Source organism: Haliaeetus albicilla, chromosome 27 (assembly GCF_947461875.1).
Source record: "Haliaeetus albicilla chromosome 27, bHalAlb1.1, whole genome shotgun sequence".
NCBI classification, from domain to species: domain Eukaryota; kingdom Metazoa; phylum Chordata; class Aves; order Accipitriformes; family Accipitridae; genus Haliaeetus; species Haliaeetus albicilla.
Window position 1 is genome coordinate 19,414,256 of NC_091509.1, and position 13,983 is coordinate 19,428,238.

Consider the following 13,983-nt stretch of genomic DNA (forward strand, 5'->3'; position numbering starts at 1 on the left):
TAACTCCTGCAGGCACCAATGCCAGCAGATTATGAACTCCTACCCCCCGCTTCCCCTGTTTAAATATGACCATTTGGTCCTTATTTCAGCCTGAAATTGCTCGTGAAAATAGCTGATAGCTTGCAAAAATCAGCTCCCTCTGCTACGCTGCCGGCGCTTGCGCGGAACCTGGCATCGTATGGACCTGCCGGTGCTCCCCGTGCCAGCCCAGCACACCCACCGCAGCGGTGGGCAGCGGGTTCCGCCCTGCCCATCCCGCGGGACGAGCCCTGTCACAGCCTCCCACGCGGCCGAAGCATCGGCTCCGTTCTCAAGTTTGGTACGGAAAAAGGGACAGAAGGAGCCCAGCCTGACTTGCAGCTTCCAGATTCACTCGGTGCAGTCAGTGCATCACGCGCTGGTTTTTAAAGCGCTGGTGCTCGCTCCTGCAGCCACGGAGCGAGCACTGGCACGAGAAGGCGACGCGATGCTCCTCGACGGAGTCACTCTTCCTCGCTTTTAACGGCACTTTCAGGTTGGAGGCCTTTGCCAGCTGGAAATTCCCGTGGTTGAGTTTCTTTGCTGGTAGCCGAGATGGTAACGGTGCTGCATGGAGCTCCTGATGTACTCCTGACGTACTTCGGACATACTGCTGACATACTCCCGATATACTCCCAACATAACTCCCGATATACTCCATCCTGGCTGTTTTGGCATAACAGCTGGGGATGCTTTGAATTACAGCATCCTTTTGTGCTGTTACGCACATAAATATCTACGGTAGAGAAAGCGGACACGGAGAACTCGCCGCCGTCGGTGAACTAGGTGAGCTAAGGGAAGCCACGCAGCGATGTCCCCTCCGTCCTGTTCCTGTCACCGGTGCTAATAACAGCGTTAGCGACACGGCTGTGGCTTCTGCCAGGACAACGGCCTGCTAACAGGAACGACCATCACTCCACCTTAGGAATAAAGCAAATGGAATGACACCCGTCCTGGATCTCTCCTCCGACAGATGGCAAGCAGCACTTGTCAGAAACCGTGCCCAAAATGCAAATAGAAAATAATTAGGCAGCTTGGCTGACAGGGCAACAAAGGAAGGTACCTGGTCGGCCACGGCTACCCAAGGACCTTGCATAAACCGTCAATAAAAACATATTGATCCAGCCCAGAATGACGCTGGAACGAAGCCGCTCTTCGCGGGAGGGAGGAATCTGCCACGCAGAATAAACCAGGCTCAAAAGACTGGCGCAGCCCCTATGTCTGCTTCGTTATTGATCACGCTTCGTTATCTTACAGCACCTTTCATTCAAGGATCTCAGCATACTTTGCTTATCCAGGCAAATCCATCCCCAAACAGAATTCCGAGAGAGAGGGTGAAAACTGCACCAGAGATTAACGTGGGCTGTTAAGTAGTCCTCAAACCACTCTTACTGGGAAGAAATAGAGGGATGATTTTATTTGCCAAGGAAATTCAAACAGAAGTTTACCAGCTTACAGTGGTGCTCCGCTGCAGTTTGGGGCCGGAGGGGAAGGAAGCGGCTCCTCCAACAGACCTGCGAGGGGAACTCAGGAAGGAGAAATTAATTACCGGTGCTGAACTCCAGCCAAGCCATCAGCCGCGACAATTCTGCATCCTTACAAAAACTACCATGTGATTTTTAGTGACCACAGATGGTCTGGATCTTGGTAGCGCTTCTCAGCTGAAACAGGCAATTTCAGCATCGCAGACGTCCTCGGAGGATGCGGGGCTGAGGCAGAGGATGGCGTGGGGGCTGCGCGGCGCACACACACTGCTCTTCCCCTGATGGCAAGCCGTACGTTTTCGGGGCTACAGGCGCAATCGGACGACGGCTCCGGGAACCACCACACCAGTTAACCCAGTGGATGGGCACCAGTGGCACAAGCAGCTCAAGGGGAGCAGGCAGCAGCGGGCAGAGGAGTGATAATGAGTGGTGCAGGACACTTCTGAGGGCTTTTTCTCCAGAAAACGACAAGAAAAAGAAAGATGGAAGATGATGACAGCAAAAGACCATACCCTTTGGAGAAGCCTGCCAGCAACTAACAGAGACCTGGCATTTTGCGCTGCATTGAAAGGCCTTGGGTGAGCTCTTCCAGTTGCTCCGAAAAGTGAGGAGGGAGCTGGGTCCCAAGCAAGCGCGGTCGGGACTCTCTTTTCAATCTCAGCAATGCAAACAAGAAAATTCCTGCTGGATACTGAGCTCTCTTTGGCACCTCCTGATGTCTGACCACAAGAACCACCGTGAAGTCATGATTTCCCCTTAACAGGAGCCAGGGAAAGGGTGCCTCCAGGGCCGCATCCCTGCCCAGCGTCCGGAGCTCTGGCTCGACTATGGCCACGCCGAGTTACACTGGGTTCACAGCTCTGTACCAGAAAGCAAGGGAAGTAATTATGTGCAAACAGCAAGGTCAGAGGCAAGGAGGGCAGTGGGGAGCCCTTCCTCAGGTTTCCCTCGGTTTGCTTCCCTTTTCGTGGTCAAATTTGGATGAGGAAAAATACCTCGATGCACAGAGATGCCTATGCGAAAATATCTCACACTGGTCTCTGTAAATGTGGTTGAGGTGGGTGTTTTCTTAAGCTGCAGTGCTGCCTCTGAGCATGCCCGTCCCTCTCTGGGATGACAGCCTTCCACTCCTCCAGCTTGCTGTCCAGATTTCGCATCCCTTTTCAGCAAAGCCCAGTTCCAACCGGTTACTTGGAAAACCCCTCCTGGAAGCGGCACCCCTCCTTCCCCAGACCTGCCCCACCTGGAGCACCTGATTCCCACTGCCAAGAATAAAAGCTCAGTGCTTTAACAGAAAACAATCTTCTCCTTTTGAGCTGGGTCATAAACCCTAAATGCTGACAAAGGTAGTTAGATTACACCTGTATAAACAGGCACTAATCAAAAATGTGCTCCATAAACATAAGCTTTCAAAACAGAGCTCTGTACTGCTGATGAGTACGGAGCACGTCTTTTTATCCATGGGTGAACTTGCTGATATACCCCATAAATCCTTACCTAAAGGCACTGCCTGCTTTTCTTCCCCTCTCCCCCTTTTCCTTGAAGCAAAACCACCCCAAGCGTGCTAGGGTGGCCTCGACAAACACTCCGGTGACAATCTCGTGCAGACTTATAAACCATGAGCTGCCAGCACATGAGACAATAAAGCTCCTGTTCTGTCTCAGGTGACCTTTAATGCAAATCCATTCAGTCCCCGGGATCTCACAGCTCCCGTGCCACGCCGGCGCTAAGAGGATGAAGCCTCAGAGAAGCTGAATTCTTTTTGATGCTGCCAAGCCTGTTTGCCTCCTTCCCTGCCCTTCCGTTCTTTGAAAGCAGTTGCTGTTATGACACAGTATCTCCATCTGGCAGGGTGAATAAGCAGATCCACCCAGAGCCATCAAAAAAGAAGTGAGTCAACGCTAGAGATTTAAAGAAGTATTGTGAGATTTCATTTCAAGCTAAGGGGATTGCTTTTAAATAGCTCCCTTTAAAGTATTAAACCCAAGGCGGTGGCACAAACGCAGTGGAGCCTGCAGACCTCCTACTCCTATCGCCCTTCTGCAACCAGCCAGCTATTCTGGTCCCCAAGAGTCACTGCTGCGTACACCGACCTCCCGGGTGCAGCTCCCGTCGCTGTACAGGAGCCGATCAGTCGGAATTGGTACACATCCCCGAATTTCTCCCAGTGTTTCAAAGCTTAAGGGCTATTCCATCCTACCCCCCTGCACGCCAAGACTGCTTCGATGCCTGGTCTGCCAACGAAAGCAACAGGCACCGGCACCGTAGAGCAGCAGATCCCCCAGCCCATCCCCAGGGACCACCGGGACATCCGAGCAGGGGGAATCACTGGATGCAGCAAGGCTCCCCAAATGCTCTCGTACCAAGCGTGCTGCATTTTGGATGGGAACTTCTGTTCTGCTGCCTGGGGAAGAGGGATTATGGCCCGGGAAGCTCTGTCCCATTTCTGTAATAGGAAAGCCCAGAGCGCCCTGCTTTCCGTCTGAAATGAGAACGTCTCGCCCCCTCTTTAACACGCTGCTGCTGCAGGGAGAGCAGGCGCTCAGATGTCTGCACTGGTTTGCTTAGGTGTGGAGAAAATGTGGGAATGTAGTACATGGTAAATACTCAATTTTCCAAGCCAGCAGGCTAGTGAGGACTACCTAATCCTGGGGTTTTCTGATATCCTCCCAACTGAAAGGCTTCCCAGCCAAGCCCCACTGGTTTGTGAAATACTTGGGGCTATGTGTCTCATGAGTATTTCACTTTTCTGGCAGCTATGCCAAGCCTTTATGCTGGAGGTTCCCAATTTCAAACCAAGGTCATTTGCAGTCCCGGTAATTAGTGTCACTACAGCAACAACACTGTGTTATGCAAAGAAACTTAATCTAGATTCCTAGCACTCAATACATTAAATGATTGCAAAGAACATCTGATGATGTCTGATGGGTGCTCGTGCTCCCTGTCGTTAGGTTTATTCGCAGCAGGAACAAGCCTCGGCCAGATTGCATCCACCAACATCTCGAGAATCTCTGGCGGCTATTACAGGCACAACCCTGGAGGTCTGAGTTTCTGCAGCGCCGAGTTACGTACCTGAATACATGTCCCAGTGCACTCCTTGCAGAGGCTGCAGGACAAAGCCCATCTGCTTGCTGGGATATGTGAGATCTTTGTAATGGGTTCCATTTTTTCAGGACATCCAATGCTAACCTGGTCATGAAATAAAGACAAGTTGTAAATACTGGTTGCCATCCCAAATCTCCTACAGGGGGATGTCTGTGGCAGTCTGAATGAGGGATGGATTTTTTATTTCTTATTTTTCAGGGTCACTTGTAACTGGGGAAAAAAAACCCCCAAACCCCCCAAACCAGAAACAAATTTGGATGAAATGGAAGAAAAAAATTATGTTGGTGTTTCCTCTGACCTAATTCCTCATTTGGATGTTGCTGTGTATCTCGGATGGGCACATGAAATCAGCTTTACCCTGCCCAGGCAGGTCCTGTGAAAGCCCCCCACCTCTGCACCCTTGCACCCCACCTCTGTGTCCTCCCTTATCAGGGTGCCTCTTGGCTGCTAATTAAACACGCAGCCCGGTGACCGACCGGCATCACGGCTCTGACCTCGGCACAGCTTGACGAGCCAAACCGGACTTAGTATTTAGACCATTAACTAATATCCTCGGCTGAGACCTGGAAACCAGGTCTGTGCCCACCCGCACGTCAAGAGGAGCTTGGAAAACATCTTACTTCAGGTATCCATAAGGCACAGCTAACGTGGACCCATTTCGTCCCGCTCCGGGTGGGCTTCAGCGCTCCCCCTCTCTTCGGGCAGAGTAGACACTTTGGCTGAACCCCGAGGGCGCAGGTCCGGCACAGCCAGCTCCCGATGGGAACCTTCAGGATGCCGTAGCACGCCTGCGCAGACACGAGGGAGGTGGGTTAGTCCCCGTACCCCAGGGTGAGCGTCCTCCCAGACCTCCTCCTTCACTCCCACCTTTTTCACTCCCGCTGGCTTATCACCACCGCATCTGGGCATCCTAACGAACAGCAGACGGAAAGCAGGTCCGCAGTCGCAGACAGCGAGGTTAAGTTCTTCCTTCCTTCCTACCTTCCCTGTTTTCACGTGGATACTCATGCCGGATCAGTGTGTTCTAGGTGTTAATTAAAAGCTAAGTATAAAAACGTGCTGTGTATCATGGCAAGCATCTGCCCGGCTCCAGGTCAGGGGTGGGCAGCCAGGCTGCTCCATCAGAGCCCCCACCACCGGCCGCTCTGCGGTGCGGACATCTGCCCGCTCATCTCCTGCCCTTGTCTGAACAGCTACCAGACCCACGAGGATGAAAATTAAGAAATGCCATGCGGAGAAAACCTTGAGGTAGCTGAGGGCTGAAAAGCCACAACCCCCGATTGAGAAAGACAGCCACACTGGTTACACACCCAACACAGCCTAAAGGGGAAGCGAAAGTAACTATGGAAAGGGAAAAAGGGGAAAACGATAGTCATGAACATAAATCATACGGGAGGAACCATAAAGGATGATAAATCTAAAGGACGATAAATCTAAAGGAGGCAAGGACAAGTCTACGGCCAAGAGAGTGAGAACTAAAGGACTCGGGTTGCCCACAGAGCTCCCTGACCTGCTGCGATAGCGCAGGATGCAGAGGAGCCAAAGTGTTTCGTAAATATTTCTCTTCCATACTTGGGGAAGAGCCAAATGATAAGCCATATCACATAATGATGATGATAAAATACTTTCCACTTCGGCCGTAACTTATAACTGTATTAAACAGCTACTCCTAAAACCAGACAGTTTTTAACCGGCAGGTCCCAATAGCTCGCACTTAAAGGGTTTTCAGAGAGTGGCAGACAACTGCCTTAGGCACTAACGCGAGGCTGTGTCACTATTTTAAGTGAGGCGATGTAATTAATTCCAGATCTGGCTGCTCTGACGTCCCTCCAGAAGGCAAGCGCGCAGCGCCGATAAGGACCCCCAGTGCTGTTGGCCGTAAATTGAGCTCAGGCATTTGTCAACTCCACTTCTTGAAGTTTACCCCAAAAAAGAACAGCTTTTCATCCTGCCGCTGTTACCATCACCGTGAGTGACAGTGCTGCAGGTGGGGATGGGGCAGAGGGGGCACGCGGAGATGCATGAGCATGGGAAAAGTGTACCCTCAGTCTTTACCGGCCAAGAACAGACTTTCTAACATGACTTTACGTTGCCCCAAAGCACAAACTGACTGATAGTGATTCCCAAGGGGAAAAAGCCACTTCCTGAACAGATTATTGGGATAATAAGGAATTAAGGGAGGTAATATTATTGCTGCGAGTCTACATGGTTCAGAGAGACTTAACTGTGTGTTTCACAGTGCCTCCAAATCTGACAGATAAATCATTTCTGTAACAGAGTTTTATAAAACATGTGATTTAGTACCAGACAAAAATCAGCCTGCTATGTACTGCCAGGAGAATAAACTGGCAGACTGATCTCAAAATCCAGGGGAAAACAGGAATTATGACCAGGTGTGCATCTCCAGCAGAGTCTTGGCTCTCGGTTATTTATTCCTAGATGTTTTAGAGCAGCTGAAGGTGCAGTTCTGCTCCTAGGAGAAAATACTATGGGATCTCTGTCCTGGACAAGGAGCAGCTCTAGAAATGAGGTGGGTTATCAGTTAAACACGCTCTCCCAGCCCAGCACCAGCCAGAAGGTGCTCTGGGAACACGGAGCCAGGGCAATGCTGAGTAGGAGCAGAGCAGCTCTTTTTTTTATTGCTGTGCCTGTCATGGGTGCAACATCATCCAGAAGGGGACACCAAAACAACAGGGAGGATGCTGAGCCACAGAAAAGCTTGGTGTGGTCCATGTAAGATAAGAGGAGGGCTTGGCCACATCCCCACGCCAGGGAATGGGAATTCGGTAATGAGAGGAGCACGGCACTTTGGCTGGAAGCTGGAGATGGATCGTTCCCATGCTAGAGAAGTGCGATGTTGCCACCATGAGAGCGATGAACCACAACGATTTAGCAGCGGGGGGGGACACGGAAGACTCCTTATTGCTGAAAATTTTAAAATGAAGATTGCATGTGTTTTCTAAAAGCTACGCTTCACAGGAATTAATTAATAGCACGCGTCATGGCTTGTGTTATGCAGATGAGATGATTACAACGATCCCTTCCAGCACCATAACTCACCAACGTGTCTCTGAGCACAACCCTGCCTCTGCCCCTTCCCGCTGGGATGCAGGAGGATGAAGCACGGCTTCGGCCATGTCCCACAGGACCCCACCGCTGCCCAAATACCCAAAGACCCTGGCATCACCACCAGGATGCCCGCAGGAAAGCATTGTCCCTGGCAGGTTTTGGATGTGGGGCTGGCAAAGGCACGGGGCAGGTTAGATAAGAACCATGATGCCACGTTAACACCCCGTGCTGTGGCTCTGGACTTTGTGGCTTAGGACGTAAATGGGCGCAGAGATTAAATCACAGGCAGTTTACGGGCTGGCATCGGGCTTAGGGCTGGACTCTGCTCCCTGAAAACAACAGAGAATCTCCCTTTTCTTTCAACAGCCTTGAAATCCGGCCCGTTGCATCCCCTTCTGCAGCACCGCTCTGCTCCCAGCACCACGGCCAAAAGCGGACCCTGCGGGGTCCCACGGCCCGCGGTGGGCATGGTGGGGGTCCGTATGTCCCCACGGCAGCCCTGCGCACACCCACTGCCTCCCCCCGAGCCCCTGCCCACCGGCACGTGTCAGCTCACAGCCTGACATTGCCACTTGGGCTTGTTCAAAAAAACAACCCCAACCCCCCCCCCCCCCCCGCCCAACCCCAACCCTGAATCGTCCTGGTATTTTGTGGAATCTGATTCACTGATGGAAACCATTCAAAACACCCACCTCCCGCTAGTATAGTTATCTCCAACGCTCTCCCACCTCCAGGAAGCACTGATGGAAAAGCTGCCCAAAAGATGAGCAAATGGCTCTCTTCAGAGGAAGAAAAAAAAACCAAAGCCCTTCACACAGAGGGCGAAGCCCAGGATCTGCCGTTCCAGCATTGCATGGCGCTTCCCCTCGAAGCACAACCAGCAAACCATCTCCGGACCCACGCGGGACCCAGGAGACCCTTGCACGGATGCTTCCTCCTTGTCAAGGTTTCCCCAAGCTCAGGAGCCCACAAACCCCCCCAGCAAGGGCTTGAAGCATTTGCATTCAATTCTAAAAATAAAATTATTTTCCTCCCAGGCAGCAAAATAAAATGAAATCCTACACTCATACAGCACGGAAGCTGGGACAGAAATCCTGCGATGTAAGACAGCGCTGGGGGAGCCGGAAGGTCCTACTACCCCCAGTATAACGCTGCGGAGGAGGCTGGAGGTCCGTGCAAGCCCACCCCTCCAGTGGGTGCAGGGTGGGTGCAGGTCTGCAGACCCACATCCCTCCCAGCCCACCAGCCAGTCCCGCACACGGTGCTGGTCACCCCTGGGTGCTAAAGATCCCACGGCAGTTTAATAAAGAAAGATGGGGTAAAGAAAGAAGAATAAGCACACTAATGGAAGAGAAGGCATAAAATAAAATACCACAGAGACCAGAGAATAAGGAGGAGGGGGCAAAGCAAGCTCGCAGGAAGCGGTTTTCAACTTCTGGCTGCGTATTTCTCTGGGCACTTATGAAGGGCTGGGGCTAAGAAAGTACGAAAAACAAGTTTGCTGCCTGCCAGCTACCCAAGACCCCATCTGCTATCCTCGCTCCACTGGAGATGCACTGGGAATCCATCCGAAAAGCTCAACAGGGGTCTACGGCAGCTCAGGGAGAGGGGGACAGTGGGGACGGGAGGAACGCAGAGGAGGGTACAGGAGCGTGACGTGCGGACAGCCGAAACCGGCCGCTCTCCCCCCGCGGCGGGGGCTCACCTGGTGCACGCAGACGTTGCACTTGTCGCAGAACACCATCTCGTTGCCGTCCTCCCCCTCCGGCGAGCGGCAGACGTCGCACACCACGTCCTCGTCGTACTCGATGCCCAAACCCTCCTCCGTTTCGATGGCGATGTTCATGTTCTCGTAGCACATGGTCTCCAGCTCCTCCAGCACTCGCTCCAGGGTGATCTCGTCCAGCTCGGGCTTTTCTGCAAGGCAGAAGGCAGAGGAGGACACTGATGCAGCTCCGGCGCAGGAGCCCACCCGCCTTCAGGGAGCGTTTTGCAAAGGGCTGAGCGTTTTAGATTGCAACTCAAGAGGCAAATCCACGGCGATGGTAAGAGCGGCGATTCAGAAAACGGCTGCTTCTAACTCGGGCTGCAGTTTATATTTCATAGACAGTAACAAAATATTGCTGCTGGCTGAGAGGAAAGAAACCCATTCAGCTGAAGCAATGCGGATAATTAGGTCTGACAGTTTAAATGTTCAAGGAGACAAGTTTTGCAAAGATGCTTTCTGCAGCGAGGGCTCAGACAAGCTTTGGCAACACAAAGTCAATGCTTTAATTGTTAGGACTGAAAATTGACCCTTTTAAGGCCAATTAAATGGCACTGTAAAACTGAAGCCAAAGGCTGAAATTGAGGACAAATAACCCATTTTTTTTCCTGGTTGGGTTTAGTGAAATCAGAAGGTCAGACACTGCTGTGTTGTGTTTTATCCCCCCCAAACCAGGATCTTTAGTGGAAAGAAGTGGCAGAGGTGCTTTACCAGAGGTTTATCCAGACTGACAACCACAAATATGAGGCCAATAACGAGGAGAGGCTTTTCAAGAGCAGCAGCTCCAGCAGCAGAATACCCAGCCACTATTACAGGGGGGATGCTGCTGCCAGGAGCTCAGCAGCACCGGAACGGTGCCACGCTGAACGCTGCTCCCAAAAGTGCTGCCTCTCACCCACATACAAAGATCCCGGTGCCACAAATGCAACGTGAGGTCACTCCAGGTAAGGGAAAAAAGAAGGAAAAGATCTGTCAGCAGCAGGAGTGAGGTTCTCTACGATGGGAAAGAGGCAGAGCTAAGCCCCCACCGCACCCCGTCTCCCCGTGAGCACTATTTCATCACCAGGGAAGGCACAGAGATGGGGACGGAGATACCAGCAAGATGCGATAAAGAACATTTAATGTTTGCATTTCATTTGTGTATATTATCCACGATGATGGCCAGGATGCTCCAGAATGCGCCAGACAGCAGAGCAGCCCGACCCGCGCTGCTGTCCACCTTTCTTGTTGCAAGGCAACGGGAGAAAATACCTGATTTATGAGCAGAGAAGGGGAAAAAAAAGGCTTGAGGAAGTACTAATAGGAAGCAGTTACTCACTAAATGTTCAGTGAGAAATTTTCCACCCTGGGCATCTCTTGAACCACAGTGTGATGTCCCTTTCCCAGGCTGAGCTATGGGGCCCCGAGAGGTCCCCGGGGCTGGGGAGGGACGGGGCCGCGGAGGTCCCAGCCAGTGCTCCCAGCACCTCCAGCTGGATGGGGCTGGCAGGGGCTGCCCCTTCCCCCGATGGCCACGGACCAGCCGAAAAAAACTCTGTCAAGGGGAAAAAGCAACCCGTAGGCGAGCTCGGCAAGCGAACACACCATTGTCTGCCTTTTTAAGCTCTTCCCCAACGTTTCGCATTGGCACCGTTTCCCTTGGCTTGACAAGTCTCTGCAAACATCCAGCCTGGCATTTTACACGTCTATGTCGAGTCTGAGATACCATCTAAGACAGACAACACTGTTCCCTATCGCAACCCTTTCAAGCGCCCGGGCTGCCGTGCCGCAACACGCCGAGGAACCTGACAATACCTGTTTTATGACGGAGCAGCCCCTGCGATGGGAGCGGGATCTCTGCGGAGCCCCAGGCTGGCACAGGCTGCCCGGGGGCTGCCGGAGCTCAGCGATGGGAACCATCCTGCGCTGGCACGGCGGCACGGCCAGCTCCGCGTGCGGGAGCCGGGATGGAGCCACCGGCTCGCTCTTGGCATCGTGCCGGTCGGATGCGACAGGGCAGGGAGCGAGTTACAAAGCCAGAGCATTGGTTTTTGCCTTAATCGCGTCCCTTTATAAACACACCACCTGAGTTGCGCTTGGTCCAAGCCATGACTTTATGCGAGCGTTAAACAAGCCCGGCAAGAATATAATCCTCTTGGTCAGCGTTTCAAGTCCGCATCTGTGACTATGATCCCGGGTACCGGAGTGTCAGCCTGGAGTTACTCCCTTTCTCCCAACGTTTCAGATTCTGCTCTCTCTGCTCTTCTGGAAAGCAAAATGATCATTAAAGTGTTCCCAGAGCTTTTCACCCCACGCTTTCTAGAGCTGCCCGGTGCTCAGGGGAGAGGGCAGGCAGAGAGCCGGCAGCTGCAGGCAGCACGAGGAAGGAAAGGGATGGGGGTTTCCACAGGAATCATGACCCTGACCTGCCCTCAGGGTCGGGATCGCGCCGGCATTGCCGGGATCATGCTGGCATTGCCGGGATAGCGCTGGCATTGTCACCGTTCCCGTTTCGCCTTGAGTGGAAAGAACCGGCTCCCATCCCATCTCCTGCATTTTCCATCCACAGCGATGCCCCGGCATCACCAACTTAACCCTGGGGAGAAAGTCCCCACCAATCCCAAAACTCTTGCGCCAGAGCAAGACCAGCACCCCAGCGGGGTTTCCTTATCAGCCTACGTGCAAAGTAGTTGTTATACCATTACATCGAAAAATATAGATCTCTCCCTCCCGCACGCGCACACACGCACGCTCTCACACTCCATTTAGATGTAATTACATTAGGAATTCGTTTGCCAAGCGCCATTCAGAATACCTCGGAGCTTATTGAATTGACAATTGCACTTGATGGGGATGAAGCGATTAATCGTTTATGAAACACTAAACAATGGGGCCTGGGGGTGAAGTGCTTTTCCATTTGTGCTCCATTTATCTCCTTCTGCATCCTATAAAGTTTGTGCTATTAAACTCCATTCATAAAATTGTCATCTTTTTGGCTGTGAAAACTCTATCTGTATTGATCGTGGCCAGCAAAATCACAAAAACAAGAAAATACTCCACCAAAACACTCCCTGTGTACACGTACAAGTGACACTGTTATTGTCCCTGGGGAAGGAAAAGCAAAGACCCAGATACTAATCTTGGCTACAATGAATAAATCCAGTGACATTCAGGGAGTAAGTCACGTTTGAGACCATCACGAGGACGGTGGACTCTACCTGCTGGCCAAGAGGAACTTATTTTTATCTGGTTAAGGTATGTCAAGGTCTTGTATGAAAGGTGGGGGAGAAAATGAAGCTTTTCTGAGCCTCAGCAGAGCCGGGCAGTGTATCTGCAAACTTCTCCATAGTTTCTGTCCGGAGGGAGACACTTCTGTCCAGAAGTGAGAATTCCACCTCACACCAATATAACCACTGGCCACTTGGAGCCATGTTCAAAACAGACACAGGAGTAAAAAGCTCCACGTCCCACCACCCCTTCCAGGAGGCCACCCGTACCCTCGCCCCATTAACACTGAGCACGTTAACGATGACTGGTTTTGATGGGACACCCCTGACATCACCCCACGGTGGGAAGGACTGTCACCCAGGGAGCACTGCCTCCCACCGCATCCCAGCCGGAGAAAAGCTATCTTTTCTTGGTCCAGAGCAGGATCCTGGCAGGCAGCATGGACCCAGCCATAGGAAGCATCCCCCGGAGGAGGAGGGAGACTTTGCTTTGGAAATGGAGGAGGAGAAGAGGCACCAGATGACGATGCACTACAGGAGGTCTCCAGATCTGATTCAGGAAGGGAAAACGCGTAGGAACCCGGCCTTTCGTTTGAACTTTGCTCCCAGCAGAAAACTCTTCCCCATATCTCTGCTGTTGGGGTCTGCCACGATCCCTGTGGCTCCGCAGCTGCCCGGCATCCCTGTTATCCCCAAAGAGCTCCCAAGGGTCCCGTCCCCGACCCCACATGCCTCAGCTCCCCCAGACCTCGCAGCAGCTGCCCATATGGCACCTGAAACACAAGATTTAAGTATTTTATCCCAAAGGAGCTGGGATCGCTGGGCTGGCACCGAAGCCACGGCGCCGGGTCCGGGAGAACCACCAGGCACATTCCTTTACACAACGCCGCTCTCCATTATAATTATTTCTGTAATATCGTAATTTATGTGGCATGAAGGAGCAATATTCTTCTGCTAAATGAATTCTCAGCTACTCCTTGTCGTGGTGTGAGCTGACTCACTGCACGGGGAGAAAAAAAATAGCTGGAGAGCCACCTTTCACAAAACGGAGACCTATTTCTGACTAAACTGTGCTCCACTAAAATCAATTTACTGAAACAATAAATCCTTTTACCCTGTGGAGGATACCTGGAGATAAAGTAGCTCATGAACAAACAGTCATCAGGACTGCAGGCTATGCCATTAGCTGATTCACAAGCTATAAACCTTGGAGTCTACTTTTCGGTAAAAATATATATGAACAAGCAAAATTACTGGTTTTTTTAAATAAAAAAAAGGAAAGCACTTCTGAGATAACGTAGGCTTGCCTATTAGTATCTTTGAAAGACTGAGAGTG

At 51.9% G+C, this 13,983-nt stretch overlaps 1 protein-coding gene across 6 annotated transcripts in view; it reads right to left on the minus strand.

The window, feature by feature from the left end:
- Positions 1-13,983, minus strand: part of JADE2 (jade family PHD finger 2) — an 85,403-nt gene that overhangs the window by 19,604 nt on the left and 51,816 nt on the right. For all 6 annotated transcript variants that reach the window (XM_069772458.1, XM_069772454.1, XM_069772456.1 and 3 more), the window contains 3 exons: positions 9,382-9,593; positions 5,228-5,395; positions 4,575-4,691 (listed from right to left, as the gene is read on the minus strand). In XM_069772458.1, coding sequence (XP_069628559.1) covers positions 4,575-4,691; positions 5,228-5,395; positions 9,382-9,593 — 497 coding nt within the window. The remainder of the gene's footprint in view (positions 1-4,574; positions 4,692-5,227; positions 5,396-9,381; positions 9,594-13,983) is intronic.